This window comes from Mya arenaria, chromosome 4 (assembly GCF_026914265.1).
Source record: "Mya arenaria isolate MELC-2E11 chromosome 4, ASM2691426v1".
Lineage (NCBI taxonomy): Eukaryota > Metazoa > Mollusca > Bivalvia > Myida > Myidae > Mya > Mya arenaria.
In genome coordinates, this window is record NC_069125.1 from 24,870,682 (window position 1) to 24,887,391 (window position 16,710).

Sequence of the window (16,710 nt, forward strand, 5' to 3'; positions counted from 1 at the left end):
TATGAAAATTATCTCTTAACATGTATCAATTTAATAGACAGTTGTTTTTGTTTCTAAAAATAACAAAACAAAACCATACCTTTGTTGTCGTTATGGTCTCTGTTGAATAAGGAGATGAAAAACTCATATTTGGAGACGGATACATTTTTTTTTCAATATTTCTTGTAAAATAATCCTAACAATAAAAATCTAAAACCTGAATTCTCTACACATTGAAACCGTTTGAATCCGTCTGTGTATAAGAACTGACTACAAGACAGGAAAAATGTCTCTCTTATAATGAAATACCAAAAAGAATCATATATAATCTTTGTTAATTAGCGAAGAATTTAGTAAAAGCAATGCCATTATTGCATTGTCTCTTATGTGTCAAAAAACAAAGAAAACAATGCAAAAAAAGAATTTTCTCTCATAACAAGGATAATTTTCGGTGAATCACCCAGCTATCTCAAGTCTACACTATACCGCCAATTACTTTCCAAAACTTAACAAACATATAATTATACCACTTTAGACTAATTTCAAACCATCTTTGACCTTGCACAACAATGGCAGTTTGCGGGCATTCCGCAATTTTGACAGTACATCAGGCAAACAGCTATTATTTTTCAACTAATTCAGTGAGCTCCATGTATACTTTTTCCCATAGGCACATTGGGTAAATCGGTTTTCTACTTTTAAAAAGTAAAATTTATAAATGGTGTAATTTGTCATAGATGGATGGGCATTTAAATTAAAGAATGAAATTGTTTTGTTTATTCTGTCATTTTCCCCTGTTATATAATAATTATAAGTATCATTAAGATTTAATATAAACATCTATGTTGTTGATAAAAGATTATTATCATTAAATTATCAATAATAAGATAACATAAAAATATTACGTAATTAACGCCTTAAATTGTTTCATAGGTGACAATTTTAAAAAAGGTGATAAATATTTCTTAAAGGTAAATTTTAAGAACTTGCATCAAACAGACTTGAAGAATTATGTGTAAGACATTGTCTCGGTACTTTAAACAACATTGAATGGCCAATCACTTAAACTTAAAGAAACACTTAAAATAACGACACCTAATATGCTATTGTGTTGTGGAAATATTTTATGAAGTGTAAAAATAAGCCTTTTAAAAAAACATGTAATAGCATTAGCACAATTTGACTACTTCATAACCAGCCCTTGTAGGAAAAGGTCAGTTTTTGAAAGAATTTATGATAAAAATACGGAGCTATTATGAAGGTAATATAAAGAATTTTTATATCAAAGGCACCGGGTTTACTTCAGAAGTAAACAAAAATTCCCCTAGTGTAAATAATAAAGTTCAAAGTCATACAAAATCGACAATGAATTCTAAAGACCTACTATGGTGGAAGCTTGAGTAAATATTGGACGTATATGACTTAGATATACCACAATGCTTCATATATTTGAACACGATTTCTACCATATTTACTGTCGGCAAAAACAAACAAACATTGACAAACTTTCTCAAATCAATTTGGCCCATTGCCATGGAAACACGTTATAACAAGCTCTTAAAATTAAATAATCGAGTCACTTTTTGAACAAGTTAGCTCCTACTAGACTGAGCATCAACCGTAAACTACCCAAATACGTTGAATTTAAGCATTTGGTATCTGAATCCTTTCATGTTCAAATGTATATGACCGTATCAGCGAGCTTATAGAAATTGTGTTGCAAATCTGTAATATGAGAAAATGAAAAATAAAAAATGCAAAGAACTACATGTTAATATTATTATGTTAACATTATCATAAAACTATCAATTGCCCCCATACCCTTTTGTCATAACCAAAAGCCCCCACCCCACCTGATTTTCCGAATTTTTCCTCCAAGGTTTTCAAAATAAAAAGGTTAATTATATTCATTTTTTTGCCCAGGAAGAAGTCATATTAAACTGGGGAGGGCATAGAAAGCGATCAAAATATATGAGCACATCAGTTATAATTTAAAGTGGATTTGTAAAGCCTGGTCTAGCCCATTCGGAAGTTGGAGTCTTTACCAGCATATCCAATTGTCTGAAAACACTTGCAGCTCACACCAGTAGCTGCATGCATAAGGTCAAAGTAGTGGAACCAGTCTTTCGGTAAAGGACCCACATATTACAGTTGGATTATTTAGTCTGAGAACAATAATGGATCTCCCAAGTCTGGGCGAAAAAGAAATTCCCAACGGACCTCCAAATCAGTGTGAAAAGATTTCCTTAAAAAACCTACTGGTCCTCCAAATAGCAAAGATATTTTATTGCCCTTACATGTCTATCAGATTAAATTCTATGTGCCCTCAATAGTTCCTTAACATCTCCTGAAAGTCTCTGAGATAGAAATCAATACCCCATTTTCTTGTTCCAAAATTGAAGGCAGCTGAAAATCAAATTTAGAAAGACACTGCACCATCGTTAATCGTATTTTGTGAAGTATTGTTCCAATTTTTACGCAGAAAAAACATCCCAATGATGGGACTTTATCACACACTTAAGGAATTGCTTTGGCTGTTGAGATGAAAATTTAAGCCTGATAAATTCGTAAATTTGAAAGAGAGATTTAACATCCATTTCCAATTTCTTTGGGTTCAAATCAGGATGAAGACTCTTTCCATACAGTTATTTTATCAGATCATGAGGAGATAAAAAAAATAAAAATATATGTTGTCACTCTAGTGCAACAACTCAATAACTGCATATAGAAATAAAGGCAGTTAGTGAGTTCTTGCATTAGGCAACAAAGGAAAAATTCATCCAAAAAAAGTTTATTTAATTCCATTGCCAATTTACAAAGACAAATAATAATATTTGATGAACAAAAACATTATCCAACTTACATAATTACATCATCTAATTTTTATTATACTGACTCATCAATGCATTGTTAAGGATGGAGTCAATTGTCATCGCGTGCAGTATAAACCCACATCATGTCAATTTCCAGTACAGGTTAATACGAAAATAAACATCATCTGTTTTATATACATTGTGACCGAAATGAAATGACAGGTATACCCTAAAAAATGAAGTGTATAACATCCTTAAAACAACATTCATATCATAACTGAACTAAGAAAAGTCATTAACATCATTCTATATTGTATACTTCTTTTCATAAACCTGTTTTTGTGTTTAATCAAACAACTGTTTATTTATATATCTATTCATCATCTAAATGTCAAAAAACCCTAGCAGTACATTTAACAAAGTTGTCGAAGTCTCCACTGCGTGAAAAATTGTCAAACAAGATTCAAACGTACTATAATCTATCAAATAATGGGGCATCTGATTTCACTTGGTTCGATGTTAAGCCGGTTTCAGACTGACCCCAAACATAGGCACATGTCAACGAAATTGATCTCTCCGAAATCCATACTCTATAATTAAACGTGTCCACTTAAGCTGTGTATACAAGACATCCGTTGTTTTCCCGCTATCTTCCAAACTCTGGAGGAATTTCTGCCTTTGGTCACACAATTCACGAGATAACGTGATTGCCCAAACTGAGCCAAAAGCCTTAAAGCCTAAAAACTAGCAAACACTGCGCTCACGAGATTCAGGCCATGACTGGTTATAGGAAAATTGATAAAATGATATTTAATTTAGCTGTGCAAACCCATAAGATTTAATTAATCTTGACAAATGGGATTCTAACATACGAACACAAAGCGGAAAGTATGCTGGCTCTATTCATGTTAGTCTCGATTCTATAAACGTCACATCTTGTTACGAACCTAGCTTCCACGAAGACAAAAATCAATTCCGCATTAGATGAGTTTTCGGGGGTGAAAAACAAGAGACGATATTGGAAAAGCAGTCATGTCCGGAATAAAAATCCAGTGTCTCTTCCCGGAGAGTACCGTCTTCAGAAAAATATAGACGTGCGTAGCAATAAAATTGTATAACGAACAGTGGCCTCACAGCCATTTCATATCCCCTGAGGCACCTGCATTTTCTGACGTTGACTTTTGTTTAGAATCACTCAGATCTGTAGGAACTGAATTCCCTCTGCCTGGAATAGGTCACCTGAGGTATCTTAACAATTCTCATACAACTGCAAAGTATTGTCAAGAATCTTGAATTATATCTTATTCGAGATCTTATAATGCAATACAGATGTATATCACTTGTACTTTGTATATGTTGTTGGATCTGTTTTATCCTCTGAGCCCTTGCTATGCATAAGGCCATTGAATATGTGTTCATGATTTTTTAATTGCATAAAGGATCGACCATATACATGTGTTTCTAGAAAAACCATGATAACTAGCTGCTCATAATTATTCTCCTTTTTTACATGAGAATGTTATGCATTGACACCGCAGGTATGAATAAACTCAAATACAGACCTCAGTCCAACATTTTTATTTGAGTCAATAAAATTAAAAGGGGCAGATGAAATGAAATTGGGGATGAAAATCTAGCAATTAATTTAAAGTCACCTTAGAAACATGAAATTGGGATTAAGCATCAGACATCAAATTTCTGCAAAAATTATCTTTTAAAGGCAGGAGCAATTAAAAGCTTTTTTTACATAACAACATCATACATTTTAGTTAAAGATTGCCATGTACGATACAGCACGTTCCCCAAGGAAATGCAGAAACGTATACCCCATATGATGCATTAGCATCTATAAGCATTCATCACATGGAAAGTCCCATGAACATTCATCATTTCTTAGTTCACATGATGCTTCGGAAAGAACCATTTCTATTTTAGGATATAATTTACATGTAATACAATTATTTTGCTTAAGTTTAAGGAAAACTATGGCATGTTGATGTAGTGATGGTGGTTTTCTACTTTTTGACACAATGTACTTGTTTCAATTCTTTTTCAAAAGTATTTTAACCTCATTATTTTAAACATGAAACTTTTCATGAAAGAGAATATATAAGTTTACAAAAAGGAAAAATGTTTTACGGCCTTGACATCAGAACCTTGACATTTGTGTCCAAAGGATTAAAAATGGCATGTTGACTAAAAGAACAATATTACATGTGGATGAAACTTTTTACTAATAGTGTTTTCCATCTAAATTTTAGATGTCTATTCAAAAAGCATTTAAAATAATCCCACTACACAAATATTATTTACTGCTGAACTAATCTGTTTGCAAAGGGTCACTCAGGACAATAGGAGGTTACAGAACACTAAGTTAAGCAGAAACAAAAACAAACTTAATGAATGGTAACTTTCATAAAGGGAACATTACAACATAAAAACTCTATTTGTTCTCAATGGAAACTCTCACACATACATGTATGTTTACAGCCAACATTATGCAATATTTTCATAATTGCTCAAATTTTTACTCTTGTTAAGCTTAAAATTCCTTTCAATATTTGGTCATTAAGAGTTTGGAGGTATTATAGACATTTACAAATGATTATGTCAAAAAGATGAATTCTCTGAACTTCAAAATAAACCGATTGTTAACATTTGCAATGTATAATGTATAAGATCTGAAACTTAAAAAAACTTCTGTCCAAGAATTAAAAAAAATTTAAGAGATAAATAAATAAAATATTTTTTGGTAAAACCTCAATATCATCATAAATCTTTAACATCACAATAGAAAAACTTAACTGTGACGCATCGTGTATCCAATTTGTTTGGTGAGAAAATAGATGGTCTACACTCATTTTCGCTTGATTAAATAAGAAATCATGAATATAACGACTTAGACTTAAGAAATATAAACATTAAACTGTTGACACAGTCATGTACATTTTGGCTGAGCTGATGTTTTTTGTCAAAGGATGAAAAGCATAAGAAATATTCAATGTAAAAACGTGCACTGATTCATTCGACTTCTTTTGAAGTTCACCTTACCGTAAAGTTGAGTATACATTAATTTATGTATAAATATACAATTTTACCATCATCGTTGTCTGTTATTATGCAATAAAGGGTTGTAATGTCTATATCCAATTCTATTAATTAGCCATAAACAAGTCTTAAGGCTTTTGTGTAGTGATCTTAAAGACCTGTACCTAAGGCATTTCAGCATAAAATCTTTGTACAAGGCGAATGCCAGTATTATAATATCATCATTACCATATTATTATACAGTTCATATAAACATTGATAAACACAGATGTTAAACATCAAAAATCGTACATGTAAATGTTTCACCTTAAAGGTTTCAATAAAAGATATGATTTTGTGATAAAATATCTAAACATATAGAAAATAATACGGAAGAAAACACTTACCTTTGGCTGTGCTTTCCTGGGAAACGCAACTTTGGGGTCCACCTGAGGATAAACGTAGTACAAGTTTTCCATTATGCTTCGATAATTTTATGAAACTGAGCACAAAATTCAATAAAATTCAATTAAACCCTAACTCTGAACTCGCCAAACAAGAAAATGCAAACAATTTGTCCGTTCAGAAAAGCTGCCTGTTCAAACAAAATAAATCCAGTAACTTGAACGAAAAACTTTCACCACGTCAAAACTAGTCCTAATTAGTGATAGAATACCGTATAGCGCAGTAAGAAATCTATCACTTATAGCAATGTACAATACAAGATTTACAGGTCTCAAAACGATGGGTCAGCTGCATAAAATATTTGCACTCCAGTGATTACTTATTCCTTTATGACATTAGCTGTCACTCTGATTGCAAACGGCCTTATGAAAAAAACTTGAGAAACAAGTTTTCGAGTTTGAATCATGAACTGGTATGGACAGGGAGAGCTTTTATGCTAAATACCTCGCAAATATTAGCACGCCATTGACTGACACATTTTTAGAAAGCAGCCTCTATATTTTAGTTTGTAGATGGAAGCTTGAATGGTGACGAGAACAAAAGATTGTGCCGCCCTCTTTTCGTATTCGCTAACCCTTAGAAGTCAGCAAACATCGGTAAATACAAAATCGAACTTCACCCTTTGTGATGTAACTGTTATTTCATATTATTGAATAAATAAGTAAACATGAGGTGTTTGAGAAAACTTTAGCCCCCCTTCCTGTGCGTATTTGAAAACTGGAAAGTTAATAATGGACAAACTCCTTTCATCCGCATTGGTTCAATGGATATTTCGAGACTATTGCACAGGTGTAAAAATTGTGTGTACTTTTACCCATAATCAATTACAATAAACAAACTTCACCAAACAAAAACCTAACAAACAGTTAGAATAAGTAATTTACAACAGCAAATACATTGCTTGTTTGACCTTCTTCCCAACTAATAAACTAGGGTGTTCATATTTGGATAGAAAGGGGCAATAAACATTGAAAACTGTCAAAAACCACTGGAAACCAGCATGAAATTCTGCAATGAAAAGTCTAATATTTGACAGTTATGTGCTAAAAACTCGTGCTTCATATACATAACTGAAGTTAGAGGTCAGTTATTGATAATCAAGGACAGAATAGAGATCGTCTTATCATGACCATAAACATCGTAAAAATGTCGAGGGTACACAATCACCTATCACATTCGACATGTGCATATTTACATATTTACATTGGTTGGTATTATTACTGGGGTTTAAAGTACTATGGGTCATAAAAACAGGGTTAAGGACCTATTTAGACCAAAAAATAGGAAGTGAGTGACTATTCCTGTGAAATAAAATATCAACAACCCACTTTCCCACAAAATACAAACAAACATCTTTAAACCATCTGGACAATGAAACACTAGAATTTTCTACATGTCCAGATTTCCTTAAAGTTACATACTCCTGGCATGAAATTGTTTGCATTTTCTTGGAAGTAGAAATGTGAATAGTCTGAAATATATCATTATGCTGTTACAATCAGACATCAAAATCAAATAAAACATTGTTATATGCAATTACTCAGTCTAACAATCTTCCTGAAATTTACCATATGAATCATAACCCAATAAAACCAGTCTATTTCTAGTTTAAGCAGAACAATTATAATCAGTGACTGCAATTGTATTTCATTTTAAATTACATATTTTACAGTTCATGCTGTACCATAAATTCCATGGTACAGATTTATGACTGGAACCTTGCAACTTTCAGGAAGATGTGTCAACCCTTATTACCAAATTTGATGATAATATTTTAATTTCTTGTACAGTTTAGTTAATACAATGTACTAAATGATATAAGATCAATTCAAAGGCAATATATAAGAAGATTTTTATGATCTATTGGCTTCCTCAGTAGAAACAAGAACTGGTGTTTAATCAGAGAGGCCGAGAAAACGAATCTCTAATGGGGTTCAAACCCCCAAACCCTATAACACTAGAGGCAGACACCTATACCACTAGAAAGCGTCGCCATACTGCACAGCTAATAAAGATTAGTTGATTTGAATATATACCTGTTTCCCATCCAATATATGAGGTCCGTTTTCTAAACATTTGTCTACACTAACAGGATCTTTGTAGGTTACAAAACCAAACCCCCTGAAAATAAACAAAAGTAACATATGCATACACTGGGGCATTCAATTTTACATATGCATTCACAGGGCATTCAATTTTACATATGCATACACAGGGTATTCAATTTTACATATGCATTCAAAGGGCATTCAATTTAACACTCTTTAAATACAAACTTTCTGAATAGGCATCTTTGTTAAATGATAAGTACTGACTAAACGGAAAAAATCCAGTTATTTTTGTCTGAGGATTTCTCTTGCGCAAACAGTGCATCAATACATTTTAAAAAAAGTTCGAAATGTGTGTCACTGGCTAAATGAATTAATTTAAACTCCAAAGCACGCCTATAAAAATCTATGATCACCTTTGCCAAAACAAATATTTGTAAGTAAGGTATTCTTTCATATATATTGTATATACAAAGAATGGCAAAACAACTCTATTGAATCTCCTTTCTACCAAGGAATTCAAAAATTATTTACATTCTTTGATATCATTTATGTAAGGACTATTATGGCCCATTCTTTTACAATTACCATACTTGGTTTAAAAGACCAAGAAAATTCTCTGAAGTATACTTTCAACCAAGTTCCGTGTCATACGTTCATTTTTAGAATATCCTTCATGATCTTATTCAATATTCATGACATTATGCTGCGAGTGACCAAAATTGGCCAATCCTGATGACTGTATGTTCATAACAATAGTAAGATTTTCTTGAACAAGTCTGAATATATAAACATGTAACAAAACCGAAAAAAGTTTAACATGCCCGTGGTACGTTCGGGCTTGTGCTATTTCTGATCACCGATTATGAACAATTTAAGGATATGTCCAAATACCAGGTCATGGTTACATGTAGCTTCTAAAATACATATGTAACCATTGCAAAATTTCAATATAAAGTACTAAATGCCAGCAGGACTTGTGAACCATACCATTTAAGTAAAAAAAGATAGCCACACTTTTAAGAATGGATATCAGCAGCAATTGATGCTTTTAAAGATGGATGTTGGCAGCAATCGATACTTTTCAGGATGGATATCGGCAGCAATCGATGATTTTCAGGATAGATATCGGCAGCAACTGGATGTATATCGGCAGGAATCAATAATTTTCAGGATGGATATTGGCAGTAATCAATAATTTTCAGGATAGATATCGGCAGCAATCGATGATTTTCAGGATAGATATCGGCAGCAACTGGATGTATATCGGCAGGAATCAATAATTTTCAGGATGGATATTGGCAGTAATTGGTACTTTTCTGGGTGGATATTGGGAGCTATTGCTACTATAAAGGATGGATATCAGCAGTAATTAATAAAGTACAGCTTCAAAAACATAAAAAAGGACTATTGAAAGATTTGCAATGAAACCCACAGAAAGCCTGGAATAAGAGAGAAAGGGGTGTGGGAGTTTCAAGGGGGTGGGAAAGTCTGACTTGACTTCTTTCTGCATTTTATATGAAAAATTGTGTTATTATTCTCTCAGCTTTAAAACCTTCAAAAATTGTTTAAATTTTTACAATTTTTACTTAGTTCCATCTTGTTATTATTACAAGAAATTTTAGATTATTAGAGTAAAAACGGTACTTTTCAAACAGCTGACTTGTCAATCATAAAGGTATTTAAATTTATGACATTAAAGAAGCCTGCTTCAATAAGGCCTACAATTCAATCATGCCAATTAAAATCATCAATAAAGACATGAATTTCTATAACATTATTTGGTGCTAAAATTGAATGCTTTCAAAGCAATCTGTCATGAAATGTTTAATGTACGCAATCATTTATTATACACGTTTTTCTACCCTCAATATTTTTATCTTATCATCGCTATTTACACGCTTTTAATTAGAATGGACATTGTTTGTTCAACGTATTAAGAGTGAAATTTACCGTTTCGTTCGAGATCGACTGTGTACATTTCCTAATGATAAGATCAATTTTCAGCTTTGAAATCAGAAGAGGAAGGGGCATTACTCTTCAATGTTGCTTGGCAAAGGTTAATTTAAAACAAGGACATGATCGAAAGTATTACTACAAAGTAAGTGGGCTTTAATACATTAAAAGCTAGTCGTTTGATAAATAATTGAAAAACGTCATAGTCGATATCGCCCAACAAATGCATTCTTGTGCAGTTAGTTTGTGAATGCAAAAATTCACATCAATCTGCACTTAATTCTCAACAGCTAAAAAAACACTGATAAAAACAACCATTTAACAATGTATATACAATGTGCCTTGTTCTTTGGTATGTCCCCCCCCCCCATTATGGCTTAAAGCTGCACGCTCACTAATTGAAAGTTTTTACCCTTTAATTTTTTTGGTCTCGGATTCAGCCCATGGTGGCATCAGTGCCTTAAATTCCATCATATAAGACAACTCACAATATAACAGATCTCAATTGTTCAGTAAACTGCCTAAGTGCAGCTTTATGAAACATTTTGAACTTACATTGTTAAATAATTTTTTTTTATTTATTTCTGCAATGAGAAAATCAGATGCTACTTGTTGTAACATGCTCAAGAGTTAAAGATGTTGCATGTTTTTATTTATTGTTTTTGTTGCTGTTGTTGTTGTTTTCATAATTTTTATGTTATATTAAACAGGGTTCATCTTGAGACATTCCTGGAATATCTGATAGGCTCAAAATAACTGCTGCAAAATGTCTAATGAACTTATAGTATGTGTCAGAGAAGCATGGAACTTGCAAGTAAAAAGCATTAGTGTCTGGCCAGATCGGGAGTAACAAAACATTTCAACCAGAGAACAATCTGTATGAAAGGCCTTGGAAAACTAATACATGACTCTCATAAAAGAAACTTGTTAACATGAATGTAACATTCAACATACATACTGAGCATGATGATACATTTGTACAGTGGAAGCTATTTCCATGATTGCTGTGATGAACAATTGGCCTTAGTTAAACCTAAAGCGCAGTTTGAGGGTTGTTCCAAAGACTGATGTTATTCCTGTATATTTAGGGCATTCTGTCTGTATATTCAGAGCGTTTATGTATATTTAGGGCGTTACTTCTGTATATTTAGGGCGTTACTTCTGTATATTTAGGGCGTTACTTATGTATATTCAGGGCATTCCTTCTGCATATTTAAGGCATTCCTTCTGTATATTTAGAGCATTCCTTTTGAATATTTAGGGTGTTCCTTCTGTATATTTATAGGACGTTAACATTACCACCATATTGCATGCAAACCCCAGACATACATGTACATGTATGGCAAGAAGCAAAACATATTCTTATCATAGAAAATCAAGTCACTTATGCCAAAGAATATGATTTGTTTAAAAGTGTTTTTCGAATATGTTCAAACCTAGGAATACTAGCTCAAGGATACCCTAACCCGACCTTCCCCCCTCCCAAAAAGTGTTTGTTGCGATATTCAGTCCAAACTATGTGAATTGATCCTGGGCCCATCAAAAAGATATCATATAATAATACCAACAATTGAAAGAATTATGCTGAATATTTATAATTTCGTAATAAAACAAGAGTAATATGTTTCAATTTCATATAAAAACCAACTGAATGTATATTGCCTTTTTCTGTCATGATACAGAGGTATTTTACCTCTTAAAGCATAACAATGTACTTTTGTTCGGATTCTCATGAAATAAACATGGGTGGTTCAACGGAAGGCCTGACACGAAAGGACAAAAATTAATGGCAACATTTTAAAAGTTTGTGAGATTTGAGTGAATAATCATGATCCAATTATCAGATCTGTTTTCATACCCAAAAAAATATCAGATAAAGGAAAGCAAAAGCATTAAAGATTTGCCAAGGACTCCAAAGGTATGGTTTGCCAGATAAGATTACCCATGAAACACAAAGTAAGGTAGGCTTTTTGCTAGTGATGACGGAATGTTCAAGTGCTAGTGTTATAGCTTACTCACTAAGCAAACATCGTCTCCACTTGAAATTAAAGTCTTTTCTTCAATTCTTTAATTTGGAGCGATCTGCCATGCTTTGGTAAAAACACCTTGCACCTTGATTTCACTTGCAGGCAAAATGCTATAAATCAGAGGTGACAATTCCTCATTGTAAGAAAATATCAAGATTTTGCAAAAAAAATTATTTTCTTATTGATATGCACTCGAGACATACATTAAACAATTTTTGATAAGTGATTGATGAAATCTGTTCAAGTGACATTCGTGATGGTACGCCCTTGTTTAAGTCTTTACTTCAGTCAGCAGTGCACTTGCACATAAATAGAGAAATGCACAATTTTACATTGCAGCAAAGTTTCATGAAATTGAATAAAAACTCGTAGAAGTTATAACTGACGAATGTAAACCGCCAGGTACATGAACATAAAACTGGTGCCACGCAGCACTTAATCATCAATGTTAACTGTGTGTTACAAACGCTGTTTCTGCAATTACTTTTTTCTTGCATAATCTTAAGAAATTAATTAAGCGCCTTAAATGACCTTGACACTTCAACAAATTTCGCACAAAATATATATATATACAGGGGACTGACTCATCATACCCGCTAATAAAATCGTACAAAATCTGTAACTGAATACCCAACATTTTCGTCTTAAACCCCAAGTAAATCAGTCTCGACTCCAATTAAAGGCACAATAGTACCAAGCAGACCAGCATTAATGGCCATCGAACCGATACAGTGCAACTCACAGGGGCTTATTTAAATTTCTTGTTTCGTGACCGGTGAGCCAAATCCTACAAACAAACATCAAAGTATCGGTGACGACTGTAAATATGCCTAGTTCATTTATTATGGATGTTTTCTCATGACTTCATCAAGCCGATTTTGATCGTGATCATGGCTAGCATGCAAAGTGCCTGACAATCGTTGATTTTTATAACAGTGAGCTTTTGTCTTTACACGATCAGAAAAACAAATTATAAGGACAGGCTTTACATCTAACAATATCAGTAATGACAATTTACATTACAGTATCGATTTGTGAAAACTGATATTCATCATTAGATATTTCTTCATCATTTTAAGGTGAAAGACTAAAATACCTTGTGTTGTTTTTTACTTCATTTCAAAGTGAGAATAGTAATATATTTCTTTGCAACTGGAAATTGGGGAACCTCATCATCATTAAAACAAACAAACAAACAAACGCACAATCGTTTGGAGGTAATTTTATACTGTCTGAAATAGTATTTTACTTTAGTGCTTGTTCTGAGCACATAAATTTACTGCTCCATCATAGTAATTTAGCGCCAGCAAAAATTTGAGAGGTCGGGGAAAATGCCAAGCTTTGCACGTATGATAATCATACTCAAAATCCTTGGCATTCATGAAACAAACCACAGGAAAACTGACAGTACTTTAAACAGATTTCATTTCTGGCACAATCTTCCAGGAAAACAACTGACTTCCTAGACAAGCAATTTCACATAAAACCTTTTTATAGGAGCCTATATTATTATTCCCCTTAATCATGGTTACAGCATCTATAGTCGCAAATATCAACTGTTTTTATATAAAAAGCTTGTGAAAACAGACTTACATTATTTACATACAAATTTGACAGATTTTTGATGTTATCAGCATTTTTTGGTGGCCCTGCTACACTTATTGATCACAAAATTACATACCAGAAAAGCAAAGGCAAGAAAGTCAGGGGAAAATTGTAGGATTTTATCAGTTCATGGCTAGGAGATTGGACACTTTTTTGAGAGGAAATTCCCCGAGGGCAACACTTGCTTTTACACTGCAGCTAATCAATGCCTTTCACAGCAATGTGTAAACTGGGCTTTATAATGTTACTCTGGCCATGTCCTACACTGCCTTTTCAGCCTTTCATTCTGGTCAGATAAAATAGTCATTGAGGGGATATTTATTGGGGTATGAAGGCTATCATTAATGTGGTTTTATGACACAGGACTTGGGCATACAACCGAGACATTAAATGGATTGATTTTAGCTTGTTGTTGAGTTAGAGCTCTGGAGTTTGAAAACAGAAATTTTATGGGGAATAAATTCATAATCATTAGCATATTATTTTATTGCCATAAATTTTTTTTTGTTCATAAGTTAGTTTGGCATTGACATTATATCCTACCAATTCGAAATGATGTTAATAGTTAACTATGCTATTTCATGCATGTTAAACATTTAAATTGACTATATTTTTTCTATACAATTAACATTGCTAGTATCTACTTCATCTGATTTATCTATTTCATCTAGTCTATGATGCTATTTCTACAACTTACGTGACCCTCAAATATACTCTTATATCCATAATAGTAAAAATACACAATTCCTCATTTTTGTGCATTTTCCCATAATTTTGCAAAATAATAACCACACAATATTATGAGCATTTTAACACACACCTTGAGCGCTTTGTAGTAGGATCCTTCATAACCATAGCTTCTTTAATTTCACCATAGTCTCCAAAATGCTCCTTTAGCTTTTCTGAAAAATAGAAGAAAAAAAAACATTTTATAAACATTTACCGATGGCAAAAGTTATTAACCGCTTACAAATAGTAACATATAGCACTGTACGGCAAAAGAAAATCAACGATAACAAGCGAACAATCCGAATACTCTCGCGGCGTTTTCTCTAATTAACGCATGTAAACAATACATGTATACCGGGCAATTATCGCGTAAGGCAGGTGCAAATCAAAGTAACACTTTACCTGCAGTCGTCTGCCAGCTTAAGCCTCCTATAAACATCTTCCTGCAACGGTAATATAAAATATACATGAAAACAAAGAGCCATTTTGAACCGAAAATCAGTGACCTAAATGTCAAAGTCGGCACGATCAAAGTATCTTCAATTTAACCTATGAGTAGTACTAATTTCGTTGACAATTAAACGCGACTTACCCTGGATCGTTGGGAATTTCCTCCGTTCCGTTCGTAGGTGAGTTTGGTCCATTAGACTCCATCTTCATAATGTTAAGAATCTACACTAAACCTAACAACTACACAGCACAAATGAAAATCTAAACACACGTGGGTAAGACTACTAGAAATTAACCATCTATTTCTGTTTTCGTGGGTGGGCACTTGGCGCGTCCCGCTTAGGCGCGAACGTAGTATGATTGACAGCACTTTCCTCGCTCCGATTGGTCAGAGTTAAAGTTACTAAGCAACCGATAACGGTATCCTCTGACGTCATTCGGAGAACATAAACATATCTAACGATATCTTATGTATAAATTAGCATACGAATATCACGCCTCTTTTCTTACATACGTAAACAAAGTGTACTGAAGCCCCGCCTTCTCAGAAGAAGTAGTAAAAATAGCAACATTGTTGAATAGAAGAGTCTAATAGCTCTTTTGTATTTCTAAATAGTAATATAAACACTGGCTTCTTATTGATCTATTAAAGCAACACGGCTGAGAACGGATAAATTTAATTTATATGTTTATAATGACATTTCCATTCAGTCTTTAACATTTTTCTTCGAGTATTATTGTAGTTTAATTCCCATACAAGTTATCATTTTCTGAACTTTTGTTGCAACCAGTATGCAAGAAAACTCCTCAAAAATTATTTCACCCCGATTTATAAGTTGAAACAGAAAATTCAACCGAATAATATTTCACAACTAAACACATTTTTATGTGGGTTAACTTTATCAAAGGGGAACAACTCCAATTCAATCGCAAACCATTGCATTATTAATAATCTTTTTAAGACCAATTATCTTATCTTATCCAACACTTTCGAACACCAAATCGGGTTATTTGGTCTGTCAAAAGCTGGGGAATTCATTTTCACGAATAAAATGTGCTTAAACATAAATTCAATTTCCAAAATGGTGAAATGCATAAAACACTAAAAAACTATTCTATTATACTATCCGATTTTATAATATTTGATAATGCATATAACGAACTATTACGTTTTGCTTCGCGCTTTCTTAAAATCGTGTAATACACAATCACCTAGTTATAGTCAGAATATACAGAATTCAAGCCATTAAAAGATCTTCCAAATTTAAATTTCAGCAATGTTAGTATAATTCTATGAAAGGAATCTATTCATAATTAATCGCATGGTATACTTATGTTTTGTACTACACAATTGGCGGTGTTGTTCCTGCTGCTGTTGCTGCTGCTGCTGCTAACGCTGACATGTTTCTGGCATGTCTGATGGTTTCTAAGACTATTAACGGGTTCAATCTTGAGGCGAGTCATAAAATATAAAGTTATTTAAAATAACACTAAAAATGAAATGATTTGTCAAGTCAAATCTTGTTTAATCTTTAAAAGCATTTTTCCGTTAGCTCTACTCATTCGGTAGCGATGCTCTCCGGTGCATGAAGGAATTAAGGGAATTTAATT

General features: G+C 33.0%; 1 protein-coding gene across 7 annotated transcripts in view; it reads right to left on the bottom strand.

Annotated features, from left to right (window-relative positions):
- Positions 1-15,398, bottom strand: part of LOC128229981 (RNA-binding protein Musashi homolog 2-like) — an 82,125-nt gene extending 66,727 nt beyond the window's left edge. For 6 of the 7 annotated variants that reach the window (XM_052941935.1, XM_052941931.1, XM_052941929.1 and 3 more), the window contains exons 1-5: positions 15,242-15,398; positions 15,052-15,092; positions 14,741-14,822; positions 8,321-8,405; positions 6,227-6,268 (exon numbers count right to left, since the gene is read on the bottom strand). In XM_052941935.1, coding sequence (XP_052797895.1) covers positions 6,227-6,268; positions 8,321-8,405; positions 14,741-14,822; positions 15,052-15,092; positions 15,242-15,309 — 318 coding nt within the window. In that variant the 5' untranslated portion in view covers positions 15,310-15,398. Of the gene's footprint in view, positions 1-79; positions 228-6,226; positions 6,269-8,320; positions 8,406-14,740; positions 14,823-15,051; positions 15,093-15,241 lie in introns of those variants that run through there. The other variant, XM_052941933.1, reaches the window with a different exon arrangement.
- Positions 15,399-16,710: the final 1,312 nt, after the last annotated feature.